At 36.7% G+C, this 22808-nt stretch overlaps 1 protein-coding gene across 8 annotated transcripts in view; it reads right to left on the minus strand.

Moving 5' to 3' along the window:
* The window catches only part of LOC126920378 (receptor-type tyrosine-protein phosphatase kappa), a 103793-nt gene that overhangs the window by 7939 nt on the left and 73046 nt on the right, over positions 1-22808 (minus strand). For all 8 annotated transcript variants that reach the window (XM_050730687.1, XM_050730685.1, XM_050730684.1 and 5 more), the window contains 4 exons: positions 8609-8733; positions 5520-5607; positions 3173-3249; positions 1914-2048 (listed from right to left, as the gene is read on the minus strand). In XM_050730687.1, coding sequence (XP_050586644.1) covers positions 1914-2048; positions 3173-3249; positions 5520-5607; positions 8609-8733 — 425 coding nt within the window. The remainder of the gene's footprint in view (positions 1-1913; positions 2049-3172; positions 3250-5519; positions 5608-8608; positions 8734-22808) is intronic.

The following is a 22808-nucleotide window of genomic DNA, read 5'->3' on the forward strand; positions in this document are numbered from 1 at the left end:
CTGGAAACGGAAATATTTAAATATTTAATAGGAAATTTATTTCTCCAGTGGAAAAATAGAAATTGGCGAAAGTTGAAGGTTTAAATCGAATGTCACTCGAAAATGAAAAGTTGTTCGGATGTTTGATAAAAAAAAAAATCAGTTAACATTATGTAAGAAAGGTAGAAACTCGCGAGAATAAGAAGAATTGGTAGAAACAAAAATAAGGGAGAAATAAAAATAAGATTGTATCGCGCGTAGTTCGAAATGAAAATATTTAAACAGGTAACACGAGAATTAATTAACATTTGGTGAAATAGGAATTCGTAAAAATGAGGAATTTAAATGTATCTAAGTATCGATCGAAAAGAAAATATTTAGATATTTCATAGTAAATTTTTAGTAAATAATCGAAGAAATGGAAGTTGGATGAGGCAAGAAATTTAAATAAGAAAATATTCAAGTATTTTGTACGGATTATTTTGTATCAACGCTCAATGTCGTATCAAAAATGTATGAGAAACGAATAAAGTAATGAATTTGTTTTCCAATTTGTGTGCATGTGCATTGAAAAAAGCAGGGGAAGGGGAAGCGATAAATTTCCACAAAGTCGAAATTTCCGCACTGCTGTACATCTTCTACAGTGAGTCATCAATTCTTCTTCAGTTTACGCAGATCTATTTTATGGACTGATTATTTTACTTCAATAGTACGTCGTAAATTACATGCCTCCTTTAAATAAATATCTTTGTTGGGAATTACGTGTAATGTAACTCTCGACTGGCATCGTTGAACCATAGATTCGTAACGATAATTTAACGCAAGAAACACCCAATTCAAATCAAAGTGATACACCAGCGAATGGAAAACAGTTACGTTATTAATTATTTACCCTCCATATTTAGCCTTCCATTTACCCTGTGAAATTAATAAAGGATCGATAAGGATTACCTTTGATAAGAATTTAAAGAGGTATTATTTCAAAGAACCTAATTTAACAATTAAAAACAGGCGAATATTGTATTTATATTTAGTAACAAATTAACTTTTAACGAAAGTTTTTAGCGGGATCGGACGACCGATTTTATAATTCCAGCGTCTAAGTTATAAAAAAAAAGGCAGCAATTCGTTAAAAAGCAGAACCTACGTTGTATGCATCGGAGTAAAATAAATCGACCCACGTAAACTCGTGAAAAGCTTTATGATTCAGCCAAACTTATTTTTCGTGCGTCGAGGTAAAAATCTACCCTCGCGAAACCGATGAAAACCGTCGCTTCTTCGACGCTCTGGATAATCATTATGGAAGCAAAGAGGCGAGGCTAAGCGGAGTGGCTGCTAACAACTTCCAAACTCGTTTACTTCGCTCATCCTCGATTTTCACGTGCAAAAGCACGGCTTCTTTAGACTCTGGCCAGAGTCTAAAGCCAGCCTCGACATCAGGTTTCGCGATGACGCGGATCTCTTCGTTCATCGAACGTAGTCTGTCAAAAGGTTGTCACGCAATTTTGTTACGTTGTGCGAGAGTCGTACAGCGTGAAAGCGCGGTATTTCGAATAGAAATTTCGAATAAAATTCGAATAGAAATACGCGCGTTGGAATTATGTTGGCGTGTTTCGTAATATACGAACGCGATTCGTATAATCTGTTGATTCGTTAATATTATTAATTGGCGATAAATTATCGTACGTACAACAGAGATCTAGTAATAGATTTAAAAAAAAAACAACGTGAAGCTCTGTCGATAAAACGAAAATGTTAAAACGGTTACGCGGAGCAATTTACGTTTCCCAATTTCTACCGCCTTTATCACGACTACGATGTCCCAAATAGATATCAGTCGTTCGGTCAGTCGTGTTAATCTACGCGAATTACTACCCTCTAACTTGGACTAGCCCCAGCGATTAAATAACAGGACGATCGATTAAAATTCTTACCCTGATGAAATCGAAGGTTTTCGTTAGCATGACGATACAGCAGGCTTTCTCCTGCCAAACCATCCGCCAGAATTCCGTCACACTGTTCTCCATAGGGCCCTGTGTCACGATGTAAGCGTTCGGTTTCAATATGCTCTAAAACATAAATATTAATCGTACAGATGAAATACAATTTCATTTGGATAACAACAGATTATTTGATATAAAATGTAGAAAGATTTTCGTAATTTAATCGAACTCGATTGAAATAAAATTCTGTTCGATCACTGTACGTTTGTTGGACCATAGTTTTTACGTTAAAGAAAACTAAAAGAAGTTAAAGAAAATTACGAATTTTGTATACAAAAAGGGAAATTCTATGCTGGAAAGGAGTAAAAAATATGATTAAAAAAAAGAAAGATTTATCCCGACGTTTGATTACTTTTACTGCCAGTTATCCCATCTAAAGTATGGCTGATAAGAAAAGTGTAAGTATTAGCGTAATTAACACAAACTATTTTAAGAAAACGTTTCTGTCGCAGAAACGTCACGATGCAATCGTTTCCAAGTAGCTAATCTATTTCGGGAATTGCGATTATGGATTATTCAAATTAGATGATTTCGTGCTTGGAAGCTAAGGAACACGAATAACCTTGATCTTGATCTTTAATATTGCGAGTCACGACGCGAGAACATTAAAAACGATCATTTCCTGCTCCTTCGATAGGTTTAAAAAGCGACGCATCATCTCCTTGAATGATGGCCAATTCATTACGATTTCTTAATTCTACATGCTATACCATATTAAAATAATCTAAATTAGAACAGTTCTAGGATATAGTATCGTTAATTTGTATCATGTCGTTATATATAATAATTTATACATCCTTTTGTTATTTCAAAACTTACAGGAATATTCTCGTTCTCTTTCTAATCAAAAATTTGTAAATTTAATTATTTATCGTTTCGTAACACCATCGTGTCGATGTGATACCAAGAAACAAATTAAGATGAAAATTAAGGGTCGAACAATTAAGGTTTAAGGGAAGGTTTAGTCTCTAACTTCTAGATGAAATAAAAGACTATAATAAATTAGAATATCATCTCAGTGTTATCTGCAGTTGTTTTCTGCAACTTTAATTAAAGTTTCAGTTTAGTTAGGAGAAAATTTAACTAGAATCTAGTTTAAAGATAAGAATATTGGTTGGATCTTTTTCTTTTTGGAAAGTGCTTGAAACCAGGATAAGAAAGTCCACTAATAACAGTAATATTCTACTTACATCTACGTAAGAGGCATTGATATAATCGGAGTCAGGCTCGCCTTCCACAGGATCCAAAACCACCCTGTTGTAGTCATCTGTGCTCGAAAAGCAAATTAATGAACGTTAACAACGTTACAGAGATACGTAAAACATGTAACAAAAATAAAATAGCTTCTGTTCGTTCAAGCCTCAAATTCACAATGTACAAATTCTCTCTAGTAATCAACCAAGAAGAAAAAACTTAAAAAAGGGTGAGGTAACAAAATCGTTTTGTTTAAACAACGGATGAAACGAAAGCCAGTCGGTTTTCGGTCGATGCAACAGATTCCCGAAAAAGTTGGTCAAATTACTTTTCGAGCGAACGTTTTCACCCAGGGAAACGAGAAACCATATCAATTTGGAGGAAATGTTGGTTCATCTCTTGTGTACGTGTATACAAGGCGCCTGTTTCAGCTGAATTTGTTCGAATATCCCTTTAGTAGAATGCAAATTTTTATGCATTTATTGAAAATTTACGATACTCGTTCTAATATGTAGCAGGTAAAACAATATAAAACAATTAAAAAAAAAAACAGATATATATGATTTGGTAAATATTATAGGTAAAGCAATTTAAAACGATTTAATTTAAATCCTTTAAAAACGTATAGCTTGAATATATAATATGGACATTGCGCTGTGTATCTTGAAAACTAAAATTCATGTATCAGAAAAATATATACACTGACTAGGAAATTTTTTTTTATTTGTATACCATCGTATTTATTATAATATTTATATTGCTAATTGATGAGATCCAAACATATTAATTGTATATTTATTCTTCCTTTACTTCTAAAAAATGGTACCTTTGTACGAATACAAAAATTCGATATTAGTTACGAAAATAAAAATTAGAATTAAAATTAAAATGATATTGGTTACGAAAAACAACGATATGTGCAAATACTTTTTCTAGCCACTGTCTAGGAAAAAATTACGCAAATCGTAACTCTGCCAAATATGTATATTGCGAGATCGTCGAAATTGAAAAAACGTACCCTATTGTAAATAATTGCCAACATCTTCTATCTATCAACATTGTTCTGTTAATTAATTACACTAAAATATTTAGTAATGCGATCATCAGCGACCAATCAACGAGTAGCAGTTGTATCCAACATATTAAAGGGTCGAAACAGACACCCTGTATCATAGGACGTACGCGAAACGCCTAGTTTGCCCCTAAAATTTCCTCGTCGCTCTCGCAACTTTCATTCCGCTGTTCTCGTTCCGAAGCACGCGCACGAGAGGCGCGAATATAACCGCGTTTCCTAATTGGACCCACCGTGACCAGAATTTTTCCTGCTGGCGAATAATTAAACCTACTATTATACTACGTTCGTGTGTTGTACACGGAGGACGGCGAAATCAAAAGCTTCGTAGGATAAAAGTGCGGCGGGGTGAGAAACGGTGAACAATTATCCTCGAGTATCCGAAGACGAAGTATCCTCTCGCGCGGTAAAAAATCGACGTTGTTTGCGTTGGTATTAAACGTTGGCTATTTTACGTAAATTTTGGGTTAAGTGTTGAGAACCGTTTGGAATTAAATTAAACGTTAATTAAAGTAAGAATTGCGCACGGTATGCAGATACCGTTTGAATTCAGTGTTAGGATGAATAATTAGTTATCGCGAAGAACTGCCGTTTAAATTATTGTAGAGAAATGAATCTGATAGTAAAATATCGGTGTACAAGTGAATTTAACGTTAAATTGCTTTTCGTATATATAGAAAATTATATAACTTGATCGTGTAACTGAATTACGTTATTCGTGAAATAGTAAATTTACCATAAAATTGCCTTTGCAACGGTAATCTAAGAACGTAGAAATTAATTAATTTTCTAATGAAATAGCGAAGTACGCACTGAATCGCCTTTGAAATAGCGAATTGTGTCTCAAGCTATGTGTACAGAAATGAGCGAAATATTAAGTTATCTAGATATAGAAGTAAATTTCGTTAGTTTCGTACTCGTCATTCAATATTCCTGAACTAGAAACTCGCAGTACTATTATAGAAAATTATTCCTTCATTTCGGTAGCAAATTTTCTAGAAGATCGTCGAGGTTCGTTGTTTATTTACCAGAAAAAATCATGAAAAATTCTATATTTGTTTATAATGTCAGGGGAGCTGTACCTGAATATTTTAGCAGCCTATTGTTTATTATAATTATTACAATATTGGTTATTTGCCATGAAAAAATCATGCAAGATGGTACGTTTGTTTATAGTGTTAGGGTGCTGTTCCTGAATATTTTAGTAGCTGATTTTAAAAACAGTTTATTATATCGAGTAATAATAGCTACGTTGAATGATCGTTACTTACAAGGAATACACCTTTGGTTCTGGTTCTTTTCCTTGTTGGCTGGTTTCGTGGCGTGTCTACACGAATGCGTCTCCACTTTCGTTGCCGTCTATAAACAGATAAAACAAATCTTTGAAACATCGTTCATAGCCTGTAGAATTTTTGTTAAATTTCTTGCAACGCTGCAACTACCAATCTCTAACGTAGTATCCGACTCAAACGTAATTCGAACACACTGCATAGGGTGATTTTAGAAGAAAGATAATTCGAAGGACGTTCGGATAACGTTACGGATAAAACGTTCGAGTATTTGCTAATTAGCGAAATTACATAAATTTTTCAATGTTCGCTCTATTATTCGGAAAATATAGTAATTGGGACCATCGATGTACATGCCTGTCCTAACAAATGTGATAATGACACGCAAGTGACACTGCTGGCAGTGGATACAAAGTTTAAATTAAACTTCCTCGATTATTAATGAACCGAGCGGAATTACTCGTGACATCGCGTCCGAATTTCATAAATTTCGTTTGCAACTCACCACACATGTACACGCGTGTGCTGCACAGCACATACGATCGTTAATCTCCAGTTATTTCTACTTGCGCTACGAATTCTATAAGATACGTGTGTATTGTGTGCGTGTGTTCTTTGTTCGAAACGTTATTTGCTTTGTTCGAAACGTTATTATTTCGAAAGATAAAGAAATCGAACGTCTTATATCAAAAAGTCATGGAAAATCAAAACTTCGTACAATAGTTTATGATAGATAATTACAAATTTCTAATATATTGGATGTTTTAAGTAACTTTAAGAAATTTTTATACACTTTGCCTGTAAAAAATTACTGTTTTTAATCCATGCCAATCTCTGGCAATACCCCTGACGGTAAGAAATATTTAAAACAATCAGGAAACTGTAAAGGAGCACGTGATATATTTTAAAAAAATAAGTGTATAATATAACTGGTAATTTAAAAATTTAAAAGATTCTTATGGAAAATAATCTTCAACAAATTAACAGTTTATGAAATAGTTTTATAAATGTACACTTTACATATTTCATTTTACTGTAAACAAATCAATCGACTTGTGAGCTGATTTACGTTATTAACTACATATGTAGATTAATTTCGTTGTAAAATTAAAATTCTCTATTTCGAAATTATCGTTCGTGCTGACAATTGGAAAAAAGGCATCGATGATTCAAACTATACATTACGGACGATAAAATAGTCACTTGTGCACCTTCCGAACCGCATTCGATGGACTAGCGTGAAAGAGCGCGAGTGCACTGATAAACGTCGAACCAATTACGATGTTCCGATCGGGTGGCAAGGCAATCGACGGTAGCGTATCGTTGTACATCGTACAATCTAAACGAGACCATAAATCGTCGATGATCGAGGAGATTGCGAGCTTCAAATGAGTTTTTAGACACTGCCATCTCGATAATTCTCTTACGAACCAAATCTGACAAGGGAACTCTACCGAACACAATGAAATATCGTTCCTCTGATGCCGACCAAAATTTAATCTAGTTCGTTCCATCAACAAGAAACAGATCTTAAGATTGATCCGATGATCGTGAAATTTGATAGACGATAAGCATCGTTCGCTTTGTAAAATTTCTTGTTCCAAGCAGAAATTCGGATTAAAATGAAAGATTGAAATGGTAGACTATATGTTATTACGTATATAGCATTTCTATTGGAAAAACGATCGATCGAGTGAGAATATTTAAAAAATGTTACTTTCAAGTAACGATACTTTAAATTTTAAACAGGAACACGTCCCTTTTATCGTCTGTTAGCAACTTTCAGTATTATGGCTCTTTCTTCTTCGTTGTCGTTGTATGGACGCTAAGCAGAATGTCAAATTAAACGTAACTCTATTTTGGACGCCAACTTTATATCCAATATCATGGTATCGTAAATTGTATTAGTAGACGGCATACGTCGCAAAGCTACTAAAGGTACTTTGATGTTTACTATCCTATTATAGAAACTTCGGCTTACAGGCCCTTTATCCTTTAAGTACAGCATCAACGAAACTTCTATTAGTAACTGTATATAATAAAAAAAAAAGGTATAATAAATTGCACTATAGAGCGAGGAACGAGAAAAGATGAAAAAATTCATGAAATGTATAATATGGAAAACTGTATGAAATATCTAAAGTACAGCGTTTGTTATAACGCTTAGTAGGTCAAGCAAATCTCTGTCCAGATCCTGCTCTTTTTCTTGTGCTCGTTAAAATATGAATTTGCACGAATAAATATCTGTTTAATTATAACGAAATGCATGGAGATTAAAACGTGTCGCGATATGTGAAACGATAAAGAAGAAAAATTTGATAACGCGATATTGTACGTGATTGGCAAGTGGAAGAAAGTTTCACGGAGGATTCTATCACGAACTGATTCATCTTGTTCGCCAGCCTGTCGACCAGCAAAAGCCATCCACTGTTCTTGGATGTCTGGCCCAGAATTCGTGCACCAAAATGGCAGTCTAATGAGAAACCGATATCGAGCCGAGTTACTCGATTCCACCACCTATTCTCGGGAGACCGCTTTGTCTCCTAGATGTCGTCTGCCGCCTGTGTCTTGGCTGTCTGCCTATCTTAAGGCACTTTGCACCCTCTCTAACGTCTACGGTCTATAGTCTACATGTATACGTTTCCTCGTTGGAAACGATGGCCTTGCATAATTTCGGCCAGGAAAACGCGTTCCACGTTCGTGTATGGTCCTCTTTGCAATTTCAATATCTCGCTTTAGACCGTAGCGTCAGGTTTAAAAATCGTCGATAGTTCCGTTTAGCCGGGGTTTATCGACGATTGAATTTTCTTTGGTAGATCGCATTACGCGTAACGTTTATCGGTTACCTAGCTACGTATCTCGAATGTTTCGTAACGAAAAGAAGAAATCGGAGAAAAATCCTCTTAAAAACTGTTTTCAATTGCACGATACATTTGGAACAACTACGATTTCAGTGTTGCGCGTTGAAGTTATTATTGAGAGCGAGATACGAGGCTGGAAAATATCGAAGCGGCGAGGCAAAGAGGGACGAAGAAATGGAGAGGGTGTAGAAAGGGATTTATTGTCCTCACCTGAAACTCGACGCGGTACAGAACAGGAAACTTTCGACGTAGCTCGCAAAGCTTGGGGAATTGCGAGAGTTCGGTCGGTGCGGACGGCAGGGTGGTGCTCATGCTGCTACCGAGTTCCTCCGTGGCTGCCAACAAAAAAGAAGAGGATTAATGTCGTGGACGTTCGTTCTGCTCCCGCGAGTCGACAGTTTATGCTTGGGAAATTCCTTAACGCCGCAATTTTCTATAATGAAACGGATTTAAATACATAAACCGAACGCGTCTATCAGCGACCGTGTATTTTTAAGAATCGTTAAAGGTAAATAGGAAATTCGTTTGAAGCTTACGCCGTGCGATGATAACTTTTTATTGATTTTCCTTGATACGCGCTATTATTAAGTCAATATTAACCTTGTATCGTTTTCGATCAAAACGTACTTTTCTAATGTTCCAGAAAAATACTTTGACGCGAGCAAACTACGAAAAAGCTTCTATTGGTACGTATATTCCGTAAAATTTTCCACGAAATATCCCGTAAAAAGTAAAATCGTGGAATATTGTGAAATACCATAACTCAAATGCGTACGACGTTAGACGGATAGATCAGAGATTACGACGTTGCGATTTTGTCCCTTATTTCTTAATAATCTTAAAATCTCTACCACTGGATTCACTTGCAACGATAGTTATAAAAAACAATGTCGTAATTCAGCTTGTAACCGTTCAAAGTACGATCCTTTGTTTCCCTGAGTAAACAAGAAGTTTTATGTGACCGTGGAGCCGAGTAACTTAGCTACCAAATAGAATGCCACCTAGTTTTAAGTCGTTTTTATCCCAAGAGATCATCGGTTTGGACGCTCTGGCCGATTGCGCTAAAAGACTGTTTCGAAACTGGGTCGCTTTGTCCCGCGCCTCTGCGCATAAACATCCCCCGCGGAGTAGAAAATCTCACGAGCTTCCTGGAACGTTGTCACGTTCCAATACATAACTAGTGGAAACTGGAACAACAGCAAACATCGTCGATTTTTGAATCGGTTTCACAACCAATCTCAGCAAAATTTAATAGAACGACGAATTTTATGCCCTCGAGTACTCGACAAATCCACCTTTCGTTTATTTATATACACAATTATCGTTTATTAAATTTTACATCCACGAGTTGCCTCGACGAACAAACGTGTACATACCGAAATAAATAAAATACAAATACCATATTTTCCCATGAAATCTCATCGATAGGATACAAAGACCCAGATTACGATCGTAAGTGGCAGCCCTGCGCCACAAAATGGCCAAATTGCCATCAAACGCGTGTCTCGTGTTATTTTCGGCAGCGTAAAATAACCACAGCCAGTTTCATCGTTGGAGAACCGTATCTCCGTACGGTTGACCGTGGAAATTCCATCGAATCGTCGAACGGGGAGCCTTTGTTCCCCTAATTACATAACAATAGTTACAAACTTTAACAGCCGTGACACGGGACAAAGTACGGCAGTCTCATTAGCCTTTATCAGCGTTCAATGGCCGCAAGAAAGCCACGATGACACAGCTTCGTTCCTCGTTGCTTCATCTCAACCCCTATTGTCCCCGAGCAACCCCCCCCCTCTCCCTACTATCGTCGAGAGCCGGGAATAAAAAAGCAATCAGGGTTTTAGTCCAGTTATACGAGACGCTTCCTGGTACAAATAGAACGACTAATTATCTCGTTCGGCGTTAAAAATAAAAAGAAGACCCTGCGGCACGGAAGTTGTGTTAATGGAGGTAGTACGGTTTCTTGCTCGAGGTTTTCACCGCAGCAGTTAAGACCGCGCGCGGTTTTGCAAATGGAATATTAGATCGGACGACAGGTGAATGAAACAAACGATAGGACTGCGTGCAAGAAGAGTTCTTTTTTTCAGATAATTTACAAGGTGGGAAGAAGTTTGCAAGAATTTTATGACATCAACTGCGAAGTTAGTTCTGATGCTGAATCCCAAAGCTATGGTGTATCAGGTCTTTCGAATTTAGTAGACTTTTCGAATTTTACAGTGCGCATGGAAATTGGGAAAACGAGTCGGAACGAGCGAATTTTGACCATCGGTGACGTTAAAGGAATAAAGTATTATTTTTGTTAAAAGGCGATTTTAATACACTTTGACTTTGGTGTCCAAAATTGAGATTTCTCACTGGCATCTTTTTGAAATCTAAAGAAAAAGGGAAATGATGGGCGTGCGCGTGTTTTGTTACGAAATAATCGATTTGTTCAGGGTATTTTATAGAGCATTTTGATTCTTTAGTCGTCATTGCTAGTCGAAAATTATATAGAGGGAGAAGTATGTATTGCGATTTTTTAACGAAGATCTCTTTGAATTCGTTCATCAATTTTCGACTCTTACAGCAGATCCTAACCACGTCATTAAACTCACGTTACATTCGTTTCTCGTGATTGTACCGCAAGTGCGAGTGAAGAAACGTCCCGAGTCTCTCGAAGAGGCATAAATCAACTTCATCTTTAATTTCCAGATTCTATCTCGAGTAAAATTACATTGCTATAAAAGAATAAAGCATCGCAATAATACTTGTACGAGATACCTAAAACGAAAGACAATGACAATACGAAATAAGATATTCCGATACAACAGGATGTACAAACATTTATATGATGTGGACATCTCGCTCTATTTTAAAGGAGAGTGGTACACAGAGAAACCAGAGCTTTACGACCAGAACAAAGTACAGAAATATGAAAGAAGGGAATAAATATCGGAGGAAGGAGGGTAACGGATTGCCTAGGATATCCGGAAGGAATATGAGAACGACGAAACACTTACAATTACCGAAGGACTGTGCAGACATGGAAAAAGTAAATTTATGCGTGGGAAAAGTTGTACGAGATGGAAGGGAGGTTGTAGATTGGTTGAGCAGCATCGTGAGCGCGAGAAAAGAAAGATGAGCACAGGAGACGAGAAATGTAGGTGCAATAAAGTAGAGAATAAATAGAATGAACAGGATAATAATAGAACGAATAACATAGAACGAGATATAAGTATTTTCGTTAGAGTGAGAAATAAACATTAGAAATAGAGTTAGGTGTGGAAGGATGAAGAAAATGAACGAACGATGGTACGTGTAATGTGTAGAAGATTATGTAAACCAAGTTCACGTTTACGAAGCTCTTTCCAAGTTTCTTCAAACCTACCATTTAAAGATCGAAGTTAAAATTACTCGTCCGAAACGTGTCGATTCGCTTCATACGTTTCAGTCTTGTTTCAACCTGCTAACAATTTTGAAGACAAGACAGAAGCAAAACGGATCTCAAATCGCTTCGCTGATAAACATAAATTTTGGAAATTTACCATCCTAAGGCTAACGTGCGATACGCGGTCCGATTTAAAGGAACGTTCAAAGGAACAATTTAACCGAGCCAGGCTTCTTCTATCGTCGCATCACTAATTCCCTCGACTTTCGATTTACTCGGTAGCCGTGCCCGCCGACGACCGCCCGTTTATGCCGTGGAACATCCCATTCGAAGCCGTAACGTCGAATTTGCCTCGACGAACAGTCGCGAGTTCACATTTTTATCTATCGTCGTAACGATCGATACGCGGGATCGCTGTGCGTCCAACTATTCGCACAAATCATTCGACGTTTTGTTGCTCGTATCTAGAACGAAGCACTGTACATCGGTTCTTGCGGTTAGAAAATTGCTATGCGACAAACCGTACAGGAAATACGTCTTCCAACTGTAAGCTTACATCGTAAGCTTCGAGAGGGAAATAAAATCACGGTGTTTGACATTCTTTCGGGGATTTTAGTCTGAGGATTTTCTGATCGAACACGATAATATTGAGAAATTTAACAAACAATTTTGAAATTCTCCTTTTGAAATTAGAATTACAATAAATACGATTATAAATATGGCAAATGAATAAAATTAGAAATTACAATACTTTAAATTTTTTGCCAAGTAATATTGGAATAATTCGACCACGTAGCTTCCTATCTCGGTACCTTCCTATCGACAAATGTCTAACGTGTCAAAGTTGGATCAAGCATGCGAATATGGTAAATAAATAAAATTAGAAATTACAATACTTTAAATTTTTTGCCAAGTAGTATTGGAATAATTCGACCACGTAGCTTCCTATCTCGGTACCTTCCTATCGACAAATGTCTAACGTGTCAAAGTTGAACCAAGCATGCGAATATGGTAAATGAATAAAATTAAAAATTACAATGCTTCAAAATTTTTGCCAAGTAAGACTGGAATAATTCGACCACGTAGCATTCGGTACCCTCCTATCGACAAATGTCTAACGCGTCAAAGTTGGATCAAGCACGTGTCAAGGTATACGATTCGAGGGTGGTTTGGAGGGGTTACCACCGCTTGAAAGTCACCACGGTGTTTCGAAGAGGCGGGTTAAATGACCTAGCTCGCGAACGTTTGCTCTTTGTACCGTGTCATTCACAGGTGCTACCGAAATAATACCAAACCCTGAGCGGTCGTTTCGCTCTCGAATTTCCAACCCGTTTAAAGCGTAGCCCGTCCCTCTGGACGGGTTTCGTGGAACGATACGTTGACGTTCTGCTGAAACTGTCAGTGTCGTGAGTGGAATTGAATAAACTGTTTGTAACTGAACGAGTGCTTGCACGTACTGCGATTGTAATTGCAAATCGAAGGGTTAGCCTGCTTCTTGTCGATAATAAATTTCATTCGTTTCTGCGATACGCTTTGTACCGAGAAACGCGTCTTCGATCTCCCACGAGGATCTTTTTCGGTGACTTTTCCAAGGAAACAAAATAATTCTCTCGAGATGAGTCGATGAATGGCGAGAAGCGAAGGAATTTAACGATACCATCGGCAACGGCGAATTACTTTTTCTTCTTCGTTGCGTTTCTCTCTCGACGATGTTACCTAATTGCCTTTTGCCTTTCTCGATTCTCCAGCTGCCTCGATAATCAGCCATTTTCCGTTGGCCGCGTTGCTTCTTTGAGACGCTCGTTAAAATGAACGGACTCGTTGCTCGGTGTTCGTGATCGTTCGTTTGAAGCGGAATGGATGGAAATCGTCGGTTGCGCTTTTGGTTCGTTTGGTCCATGTCAATTTGAATTTTCTACTCTCGCGTTTCTTTGTTTTCAGATTATGGTTGGCGAGGTCGAGCGTGTCAAAACTTTTTCCTCTTCCAGTTTCCCCGTACGCTTTCTATTTACAAAAAAGCAAGACAAAACGATAACAGAAACACCTTGGGTACATTTATTTATCGTCAAACGAAAGAATATCAAATAATCCGATCGATTAAACAACAATGTTAATAAAACATCGTTTTCGATACACGCGTATCAAATATCGTTAGACACGTCTGAATAGAAAATATTGTTTAAGGCAATTATAGCGAATAAACACGATTAAGCGCGAATAGAGAGTTTGAAACAGTTCAGAGAATTCGGTATTCTCGCATTTGAGCGAAGAACACACAAAGTTCGTTCCTCTTGGTGTCCACGTGGACGCAATTAACTGACTCGTTCTTCAAGAGTATCAAATACTTGTCCAAAACTAGTGCAAAACTAGTAACAGCATTGCCATCCAAACATCGAAAAGTTTCCTCAACTTCCATTAAACAATCATCAAACTCGTTTATGAAAAGCTTTCGAAATCAGCAAATCCAAGCGAAATTAGGACTGCCTTTCTACGTCGTAAAAATTTGCGGTTAGTTCCCGCAAACGTAATTACAATGGAGGAATTGAATGTCGTGTCCGACACAGGCTATCCATTATCACTATCGGGAAGTTTGCCAAGCAAAGAATCGAAAGAGAAAAAAAGAAAAAAGAGAAAGAAAGGAAGAAAGAAAACTATGTTGTCCGAACTTTTTTACTCGTCCGCTTCCATACGTACAGTATAGTTTTGACAACTAGCAAAAGTTTCATATATTCGCAGGTTTGCAGCTCTTCGAAATACGATCGTGATTTTAACAGCAGGTACGTTGCGCTTTGTTCCGACGTTTCGCGAATATACCAGTTCTCTTCTTCGGGGCAGGCCTGAAACTGTTTCAGTTACCGCAAATTGCCCCAAAGAAGCCCTAAATTACCTCGAATTAATCACAAAACGTTAGAACAAAGGGCAACGTGTCGTTAACCCTCTGTAAACTTATTTGTCCTGACGTCGTCTGTATGTTGGGTCGTTTAAGCTCGTGCGATTTTTTAGGTTTCTAAAAAATCTCCAAAAGTTCTCGGATGCTCTTCCAAGTTTACAGAATATCATCCGATAGTTTCTATCGCTACGTGTTGCTTTAATTTCTTTTAAGCAAAGGAAAATTTAAAAAGAAGCATGGGAAAAATAAAGAATTACTTAAAAATGTTAAAAAGCTCGATCGAAACCCAAAGGACCATGTCTACGCGTATCATACAACGTACGTACATCGTGAAAGTTGAAAATATAAAATCCACGTATCATTGGGCTTTAATGTAGAAACTTTTAGAATTATTAGCGGTGTTAGGGTGAGTAATATGTTTGCTCACAATTTATTACAAGTACAACGTACACCTCCATTCGTAAGTATTAGGTTGTCCGGAAAGTGTCTTTCTTTCTTCGTACAAACGTGAAACCAAGTCTGTGAAATGTCGCGGTGTTTATCTCAAAATTCGACAAAATAATATAAAACAAAAAAACGTTGTGCGTCTATTATTTCCTCGTAAAACGAAAGAAACTTTTCGGACAACCTGATATTAGGACATACAGAGAAGCAAAGTAAATTTGATAAATTTGATAATTATGAAATATTCCTAGTGAAGATTCTCGATTGCCAAGGTAATGAATGCAAGAGTTCCGTAATATTCTTTTTATCGAAACCACGCTCAGCGATGGATCTTTTTTTCATTTCATTTTTCTCAGTTTAATCGTTTAATCAGTTTAATCGTAAGTTTGCTCGTCCTCGATCGTTCTTCCACTTTTTCAATGTCATTTTCGTTCTAAATGTACGAAGGTGAATGGATATATCCTTTGTTCCCACTGATGGCAATTAATGTAATTAGATCAAGTGCCTTTGAGAACCGGAGATGCTACACTCTACTTCGGCCAGGCTCAAAAGGCCAATTGCGTGCGAATACAATATTTTTCGGAGAAATTCTTCGCCGTTGTCAGCGTATACGTCGTGCTTAGGAACTTTTCTCTTTTTTTGTGGAGAAAAGCAGAGAATATTACACAGTGTCCAGAATTTATCGTATAATAAATGTGTTTTGTAATTTTCGAAATTTTTAGGTCACTGTAATATAAATATAACACCCGATATTTGCCGATTATTATTATATAATATTAATTATTTTATCTTTCAAGATCAGACTACTACTATATACTTGTATACGTAGGAAATGAATTTATGAACAATCGAAAATTCGATTTTCTTTGCGAGTTTTCGACTTGCATCTTTCACCTTGGTTGTTCGGTAGCAATTTATAATTAAACTAAAATATTTTTCTCATTATAATATTATACCGTTTTCATAAAGCATATAGGAGATAGCCAGTTTTGTCGGACAAACAATCAGACAGAATATCGTTTATCTTTAATCTTTTAACGTCCACCCCTGTTCCTTCACTTTTCCCTCAAAGTAGATTTCATACGAAATTACCAAGAGCACTACACATTTATAAGCTAAAATTCCCTACTATGCTCACAGTATTAAACCTTTTTACTAACATTGTTCCTTTGAACTCAACGTGGAATAGGAAATTTTGTTACATTCTCCTTAACATTTCATATATTACATACATATAATACATATAGACTTTCGTTTTTTCAAATATACGCAAAGCAAAATTTTTCAAACGAATCAGTTACTCGTTCGATTTGATTCTTCGAAGATAGCGGAAACGTTGTAGACGATAATCGACTTTTCATTGAAAATCTCGTCAATAGCGTGCCGATTTCTAATACCGTAAAATGAGGATACGTACCAGATATAAGATTTATGGAAACGATATTACGAAGCGTCGTTTCAGTTTCGTATTTCACGGACGATCGATACGATCGTGCGGAATACGGTTGTCAAGAGTGAGTGCTTCATTATATCTCGCAAGATCGCCGACACAGCAACCTTTCATCTTTGTTTGGTGACACGAGTCAGGGGATTTTCATCTTCGACCTTCCACCAAGATAAAAGCACCTTTCCTTAGGAGAAAGAGCCAATTTTTGTCGTCAAATGGATCGCAGAAATTTCTTTTAAGACGTTTCGTTGTCGCGATATAACAAATTGTTGATATACGCGAATTACTGAATTAAATTCCTGAATTTTTTTAAAAAAACTTCAATTCTGATATCAATCTATAAAATCTTTCATCTTCTTGTATAAATTTCTTCTTAATATTTGGAAATTATTATTGAAAATTTCCTTCGCCAATCTCATTAGCTCGTCAAAATCGTCATTTTTCATACGAGTTTTGCACGACAGTTTGAAAATTTGTGGCTACTGCGATTGTCACGTTTCGCAGTGTCTTTTGGTATGCGGTCTGGACAATCGTGTTTGCGGCATAGCTCGACAGGTGTGCAATTACCATCGAACACACGGAATATGGATTGCGAACAGGTTGACGCTAAATCTACGGCCCACTTTTGGTAGAACGCCCATAACGAGCTCGGCACGTGTTGTTACGAACGTATTAAACGGATAATCAGCTCGGTTAGTACGTTCCGATCGAATAATACGTATACGAGTACATTAGTTTTAACTTGAATGTAATTAAATTTAGATGTCGGATAAATTCCAGTTTCTCCAATTCTGCGATTCTATAATTCTGTGATTATGTAATATATCGCGCGATTGGATACGCCAACGACGTTCATAATTTGAAAACTAAATTTTGACTGCATATTGTTTTTGTTTCTCTGTGTAAAAAGTATTTGCACACTACCGTTTTTATAGCGTTTGCATAGTAATTAAATGGGTCCAAGTATTCTCAGCATTTCGTAGTACTTTCGTATAACTATGGAAATTCGATACTGTGAAAGTAAAAATCCGTTGAAATTTGAAAAATTAAAAATTCGTCTCTCTAAAACGTAAAACACGAACCGAAACAGAACTCAGAAATTTAACAATTGAACCGCACGAAAATCGTTAGTCTTATTAAAAAAAAAAATTGTTGATTGACCGAACTAAAGGCTTGAACGTTTCTCCTCTTGCAACCCTCGAAACTCGAAACTCCTAAGCTCTATCAAACTTTAAACTTTCAAGCTTTCGAATCTTCAAAATCCAAGAGAGAGAGAAATCTCAACTCTGAGAAATTATTATTTCCTCCATCTCTTCTCCTCCTTCTTCGGCACACAATTTTTTTTTTTTTTCGTTTTTGCTTTGGGAGTTGACAGAGCCATTCAAACATCCCCTTTTAGACGCGACATCCTGTACATCATAGCGCTGTCGGATCCTCTAATTAGGATTATTAAAAGCCTGTCTCCGAGGGGCAACTTAATTTCCGATTGACTCAATCAGCGTAGTCCAAATCATGTGGCATTGAAAGGGACGCTTGTGCGACTGTCTAATAAATCGAATAGAGAGTAATGTTAATGAAAGCGACTCGTGTTATCATTTGAATGCGAAAACACGAATACCGTGCATTCCATTCGATTCCATCTGATTCGAATGGTATATCGAACGAAGGCTAGCTGACTATAATCTCGACGAATTTCAAATTCAAATAAACCACTCGATGGCGAAATTATACGAATCTGACTCAAAAGCTGACGGAACGTTGATCGAAGGGAATTTAAGTGAGAAATTAACGTTCGTTCGACGAGAGATTTTATGTGATTTTATGTTGAAACAATTCGACCAACTAAAGGACTTTTTCAGTTGTTTTATTTGTTTCGTAGAGGGCAAGTAGAGTCGTTCGAATGGAAATATAATACGCAGATATTCGTGGGTTTGGGAAGATTAAAATTTCCATTGTTTCGAATTGTTTAATTTTCCAAATTTTGAAATTTGAGAGAAGAGGAGGAGAGGATGGTGTTGATTTCTGTAAAAATCCAGAGACTCGTTAACATCTAAATTTCTCTGTTCTATTATTCTATTATTTACTCGACTTTACTACGTCTTCCTTATTATTCATTTATACATTCGTTCGTTCCTTCTTTCCATAGTATATCTTGAAATATTTCTTGGTACACATGTTTGGAATATAGCCAGTAGCCAAATATTCCAACATGAAGAAAAAGCATTCGTAGAAGCTACCACACCGATATCCTTTTCAGTTTTCATCGCGAGTCTTCTTTTCAGCTCGTTCTCGCAACATCTTTAATTACATATTCCAGAAGAAACATCATGGAAACGTTATTAAATAAACTTTAAGAAAGAAAAGAACCAAGCAATAAAGAAACGTTCGAATGCGAGAATATCTGCAAGAAATAGGACTGTCATGTCGTACTGTCAGAGTGAGAAGACAACCCAAGAAACTTACACCCTGCAAGAATGATACAAGTCAACAGCATCCAGCAACTAAGAACCAAGTATACAACAACTGCGCGTCATGTACGCTTAATTACGTTAATCTACTCTTTGGAATCTACTCTTCAAATGAATCAAAATGCAGCGTGGTAACATCTGAATTAGAACCATCGTACACACCGCCTGCTCCCTTTTCCACCGGTTCCTGCAAATTATACGCCATTCTCATGGCTCTTAGATACACAAAGGAATCAAGTAACGACATGTTCGTTATTCATACCACAAGAATCGATGTAACCATCATCCTTGGCGATCTAACTCCGTACAAAGAAAATCCTTTCGTGCGAGAAATCTTGGAAACGTTATCGGAAACGAAGAACAGCATGCAAATGTCAGAAATATTATTCACTGAAACAACATCTACCTCCAAACGTACGGAAACTGAGAACACGATTGCAACAAACAGCCTTCCGTCTATTAGATACAAGTCAACGTCACCACTGATCTACCACAAGAACGTCAAAGTCTTTTTTTTTTTGTTATTTAATTTGTATTTTACAATTTGTCCAGCTGGACATTCGATAAAGTTTTCTAGCTTTAGAGAACGTGAAAGTAACCATCCAAAGTAAAATCATTTGCAACGCCTAAAATTCCAAAACGAAAGACAACGGCATAATCTTCCAAGTAATTTCAAGACGATTTTAAGTAAGTAGGAAGGGATAAAACGGCTCTTACAGTTTCCAAAGAGATTAAAAATCATCCTTCGATGAAAATTCTCCCTTCGTCACCGTAGACCAAAGTTTAATTATATTCGACAGAGTAATTTCACTCGTCGTCTTAGAATTTTCTTGCGCAAAGCAGTAACCCTGGGTAAACTAATATCCTGTGCTTGCTCTTACAAGGGCAACTTTGATACCCGGCTTTATTTCGCGCCTACGCACACGCGTACGTGTACGATGAAATTGACGTGTGATTTATGAGAGCGTTTGCAAGGTTCCGTTTCGGGTAGAAAATGTTTCGAATAAAAATCTCTGGAAAGCGAAGTTTATACGATAAAGCTAGACAGAGGCCAACCCGGATTTTTCAATGTTCAAATCTTTTCAATATTACGTTCTTTGCAAACATCGATAAATAATCGGTAAACTGCTATGATTTTTATACGATTTTATATTTTTACGAACACAACTAAATAAATAGAAATTGTAGAAAGATTTTTTTTTTACGAAATGGGAGTGTTTGTACGAATGCGGATTTTTATAGAAATTTATATTTTTATGAACACAGCTAATCTATTTCGGACATTTTATTTAGTTTCCCATGTTATGCATATTATTGGCATTTCTGTACCATTGAATTTCGCACATACGCATGAAAATCTACAATTTAACTATATAGCATATTTTTATTAAATTACGCGATTAATTGTAATATTAAGAATATAATTAATCCGGTCATTAATAATAATCCTGGTGGCGTCGGTCGTAAATCTAGCGATCAACACGTGACATCCTTATACGAAAATATCGGTGATACGAGGATCCGAGTTCGCGTGTATTTTCGAGGTTTGCGTCAACGAAGAAGAAACCACGGGGTAAAGAAAGGAAATCGATTGACGCTACCAGAGGACACGAAAGTATAATTGGATTAAACGTTCCTCTCAACGAAAAGATTGAAATACAGGAAATAATATTTGTATAAGCCGAGCTACAATATGAAAGAAAGGCAGCGAAAATGAACTTTCTCACTTACGTATTATTAATCGAAAGAAACGATCAAAATACAAATTCTGGTCGAATAAAAATTCTATGAAAGCTACAGAAGTAATTAAACAACGTAAATAACATCCACTAATTTAGCTAATTTGATCAAATGCCTTCTCTGTTCTGGGAACGACGTAGTCTCGCTGAAAATTTCTTTCTTTTTCGAAACCCCTTCGAGAGTAAATATGGAAAAATAAAAAAGTAAGTAAATTCGAAAAAAAATTCAGTTTTTCTTAAACCGCACAAACAGTTCGAAACCAGGAGAAGAAAATCCAAATTTGATATTTTAACTTCTGAAACTTAAGATTATTTTAAATATCTTCTTTTATTTTCCATTTTTATTCTACTTCTACATTCGCTGATTGTCCTTTTAATACTTGAACAGGTACCAAGTTATTTTTACCAAGTTCGATTAAGCAGCCAGTCCAGCTACTTAAAAAATGTATCAAATTCGAAACGAGTCACGTTTCTCGACCATTTCCTTGGAAACGTTTCTAGGGATAAATGGGCATCGTTCCTAGGGGAAAAATTCGGCTGGTCTGGAAGACCGAGGATCGGTGTTCGTGCTAGTGACTTTAGCGGTCGTCGGTGAAATTGATTGAACCGTGTATTTTCTAATTTTGGACTTGGATCGCGGATCCAGAGTAATATAGAATAAATATCGACCCAGTAACCCAAAGTAAACGCTGCGTCTCCACTTACTCGACTTACATGCGCTCGTTTCGTTTCGTCCTCATGGCGTATGCGTAAGTTATCACACGTGCACGTGACGAAACCAACACCGCACAGATATACGGAACTTGTGCGATTTATTCGTACTTGCGATATTCGTCGCAAAATGTGTACAAAGATGTCTTAAAAAGGAAATTCTTATACGAGATTTTGAAGGAAATTTTGATCTTGACGAACATTCACACTTTCGTTGCTACGAGAAAACCATGACAAATTGAGAACACCTGCGTAGATCGCGCTATTACACGTAGAAAAATAGCGAAGTTTTGTCTCGTGTTGATAAATCAATGCCTAAAATTTTATTCCCTAAAATATTCGGCATTAAACGAACAAAAAGCCTTCGGGTTTCGTTACACCCGTTTCGATTCTAAAATCCTCTGCGATTCTCTATAGAATCTATTAACAAGCCAGACAGAAAAATGGAATTTCCATTTCCCAGCCTAGTAATCCCCGGTTCTAAGAACAATCGCAATAGAGTCGCTTGAATCTGCAATCGTCACGAGGAGATTTAACGACGCTTTAAATCAATCTCCTCGTCCATGAAATACATACAAATCCGCAATCACTTAGTTGCCAATCCAATAGATAAATCGGAAGCTGGCTTCGAAATTTCGATATAGACGACAAAAATGTTTAACTATTATCATAGTAGTTATATATGATAAATTGCCTGTTATAATATAATTGCCTGCATATCTAAATTATATGAAACGAAAAGAAAGAAGAATCTGTAAGAAATATATCGCGAGAACGTTTTATTTTTGGTTGATTTTATTTTTCCATCGGTAGTATTTTTCCATCGGTCGCAATGATAACGCGTTATTGATCGAATTAGACACATCGACCGGTAGTTTTGCTGTCGCTAGCAGCTATTGCCTAATCGCCACAGTATTCTTGTATCCAATATAAAATGGAAACTAACTATCGCGTTCCATTGTGACACTTGAAAAATATGATGCTTATGCATCTTCTATCTCTTTCGTCGAAGCAGAAACGTTACATTGATCCGTTACTTTAGCATCGAAAGGTACCATCGTTATAAGAGCCGAGCACATTTGCCTACAAAGTTGGGAAATACTGTGGCCGCAGTTATTTCACGTCGTTTCAAATCTTCCTGAGAATTGAATTAAAATTTCCATTGCGCTCGTTTTTAAGTAATCCAAGAGAAACTCTAATTACTCGTAACGCAATTTTTATATTCCAACTTCGACGTTGTTTCAACCGGCGGAAAGACTTCAAATATTTTAAAAACTCGAACGCAAAATTGAGAGAAAAATTCATTCGTATCAATTTCTTTCTCAAAGCGTTGTTCGAGAGAAA

The sequence above is a fragment of the Bombus affinis genome, chromosome 9, assembly GCF_024516045.1.
Source record: "Bombus affinis isolate iyBomAffi1 chromosome 9, iyBomAffi1.2, whole genome shotgun sequence".
In the NCBI taxonomy this organism is placed as follows: domain Eukaryota; kingdom Metazoa; phylum Arthropoda; class Insecta; order Hymenoptera; family Apidae; genus Bombus; species Bombus affinis.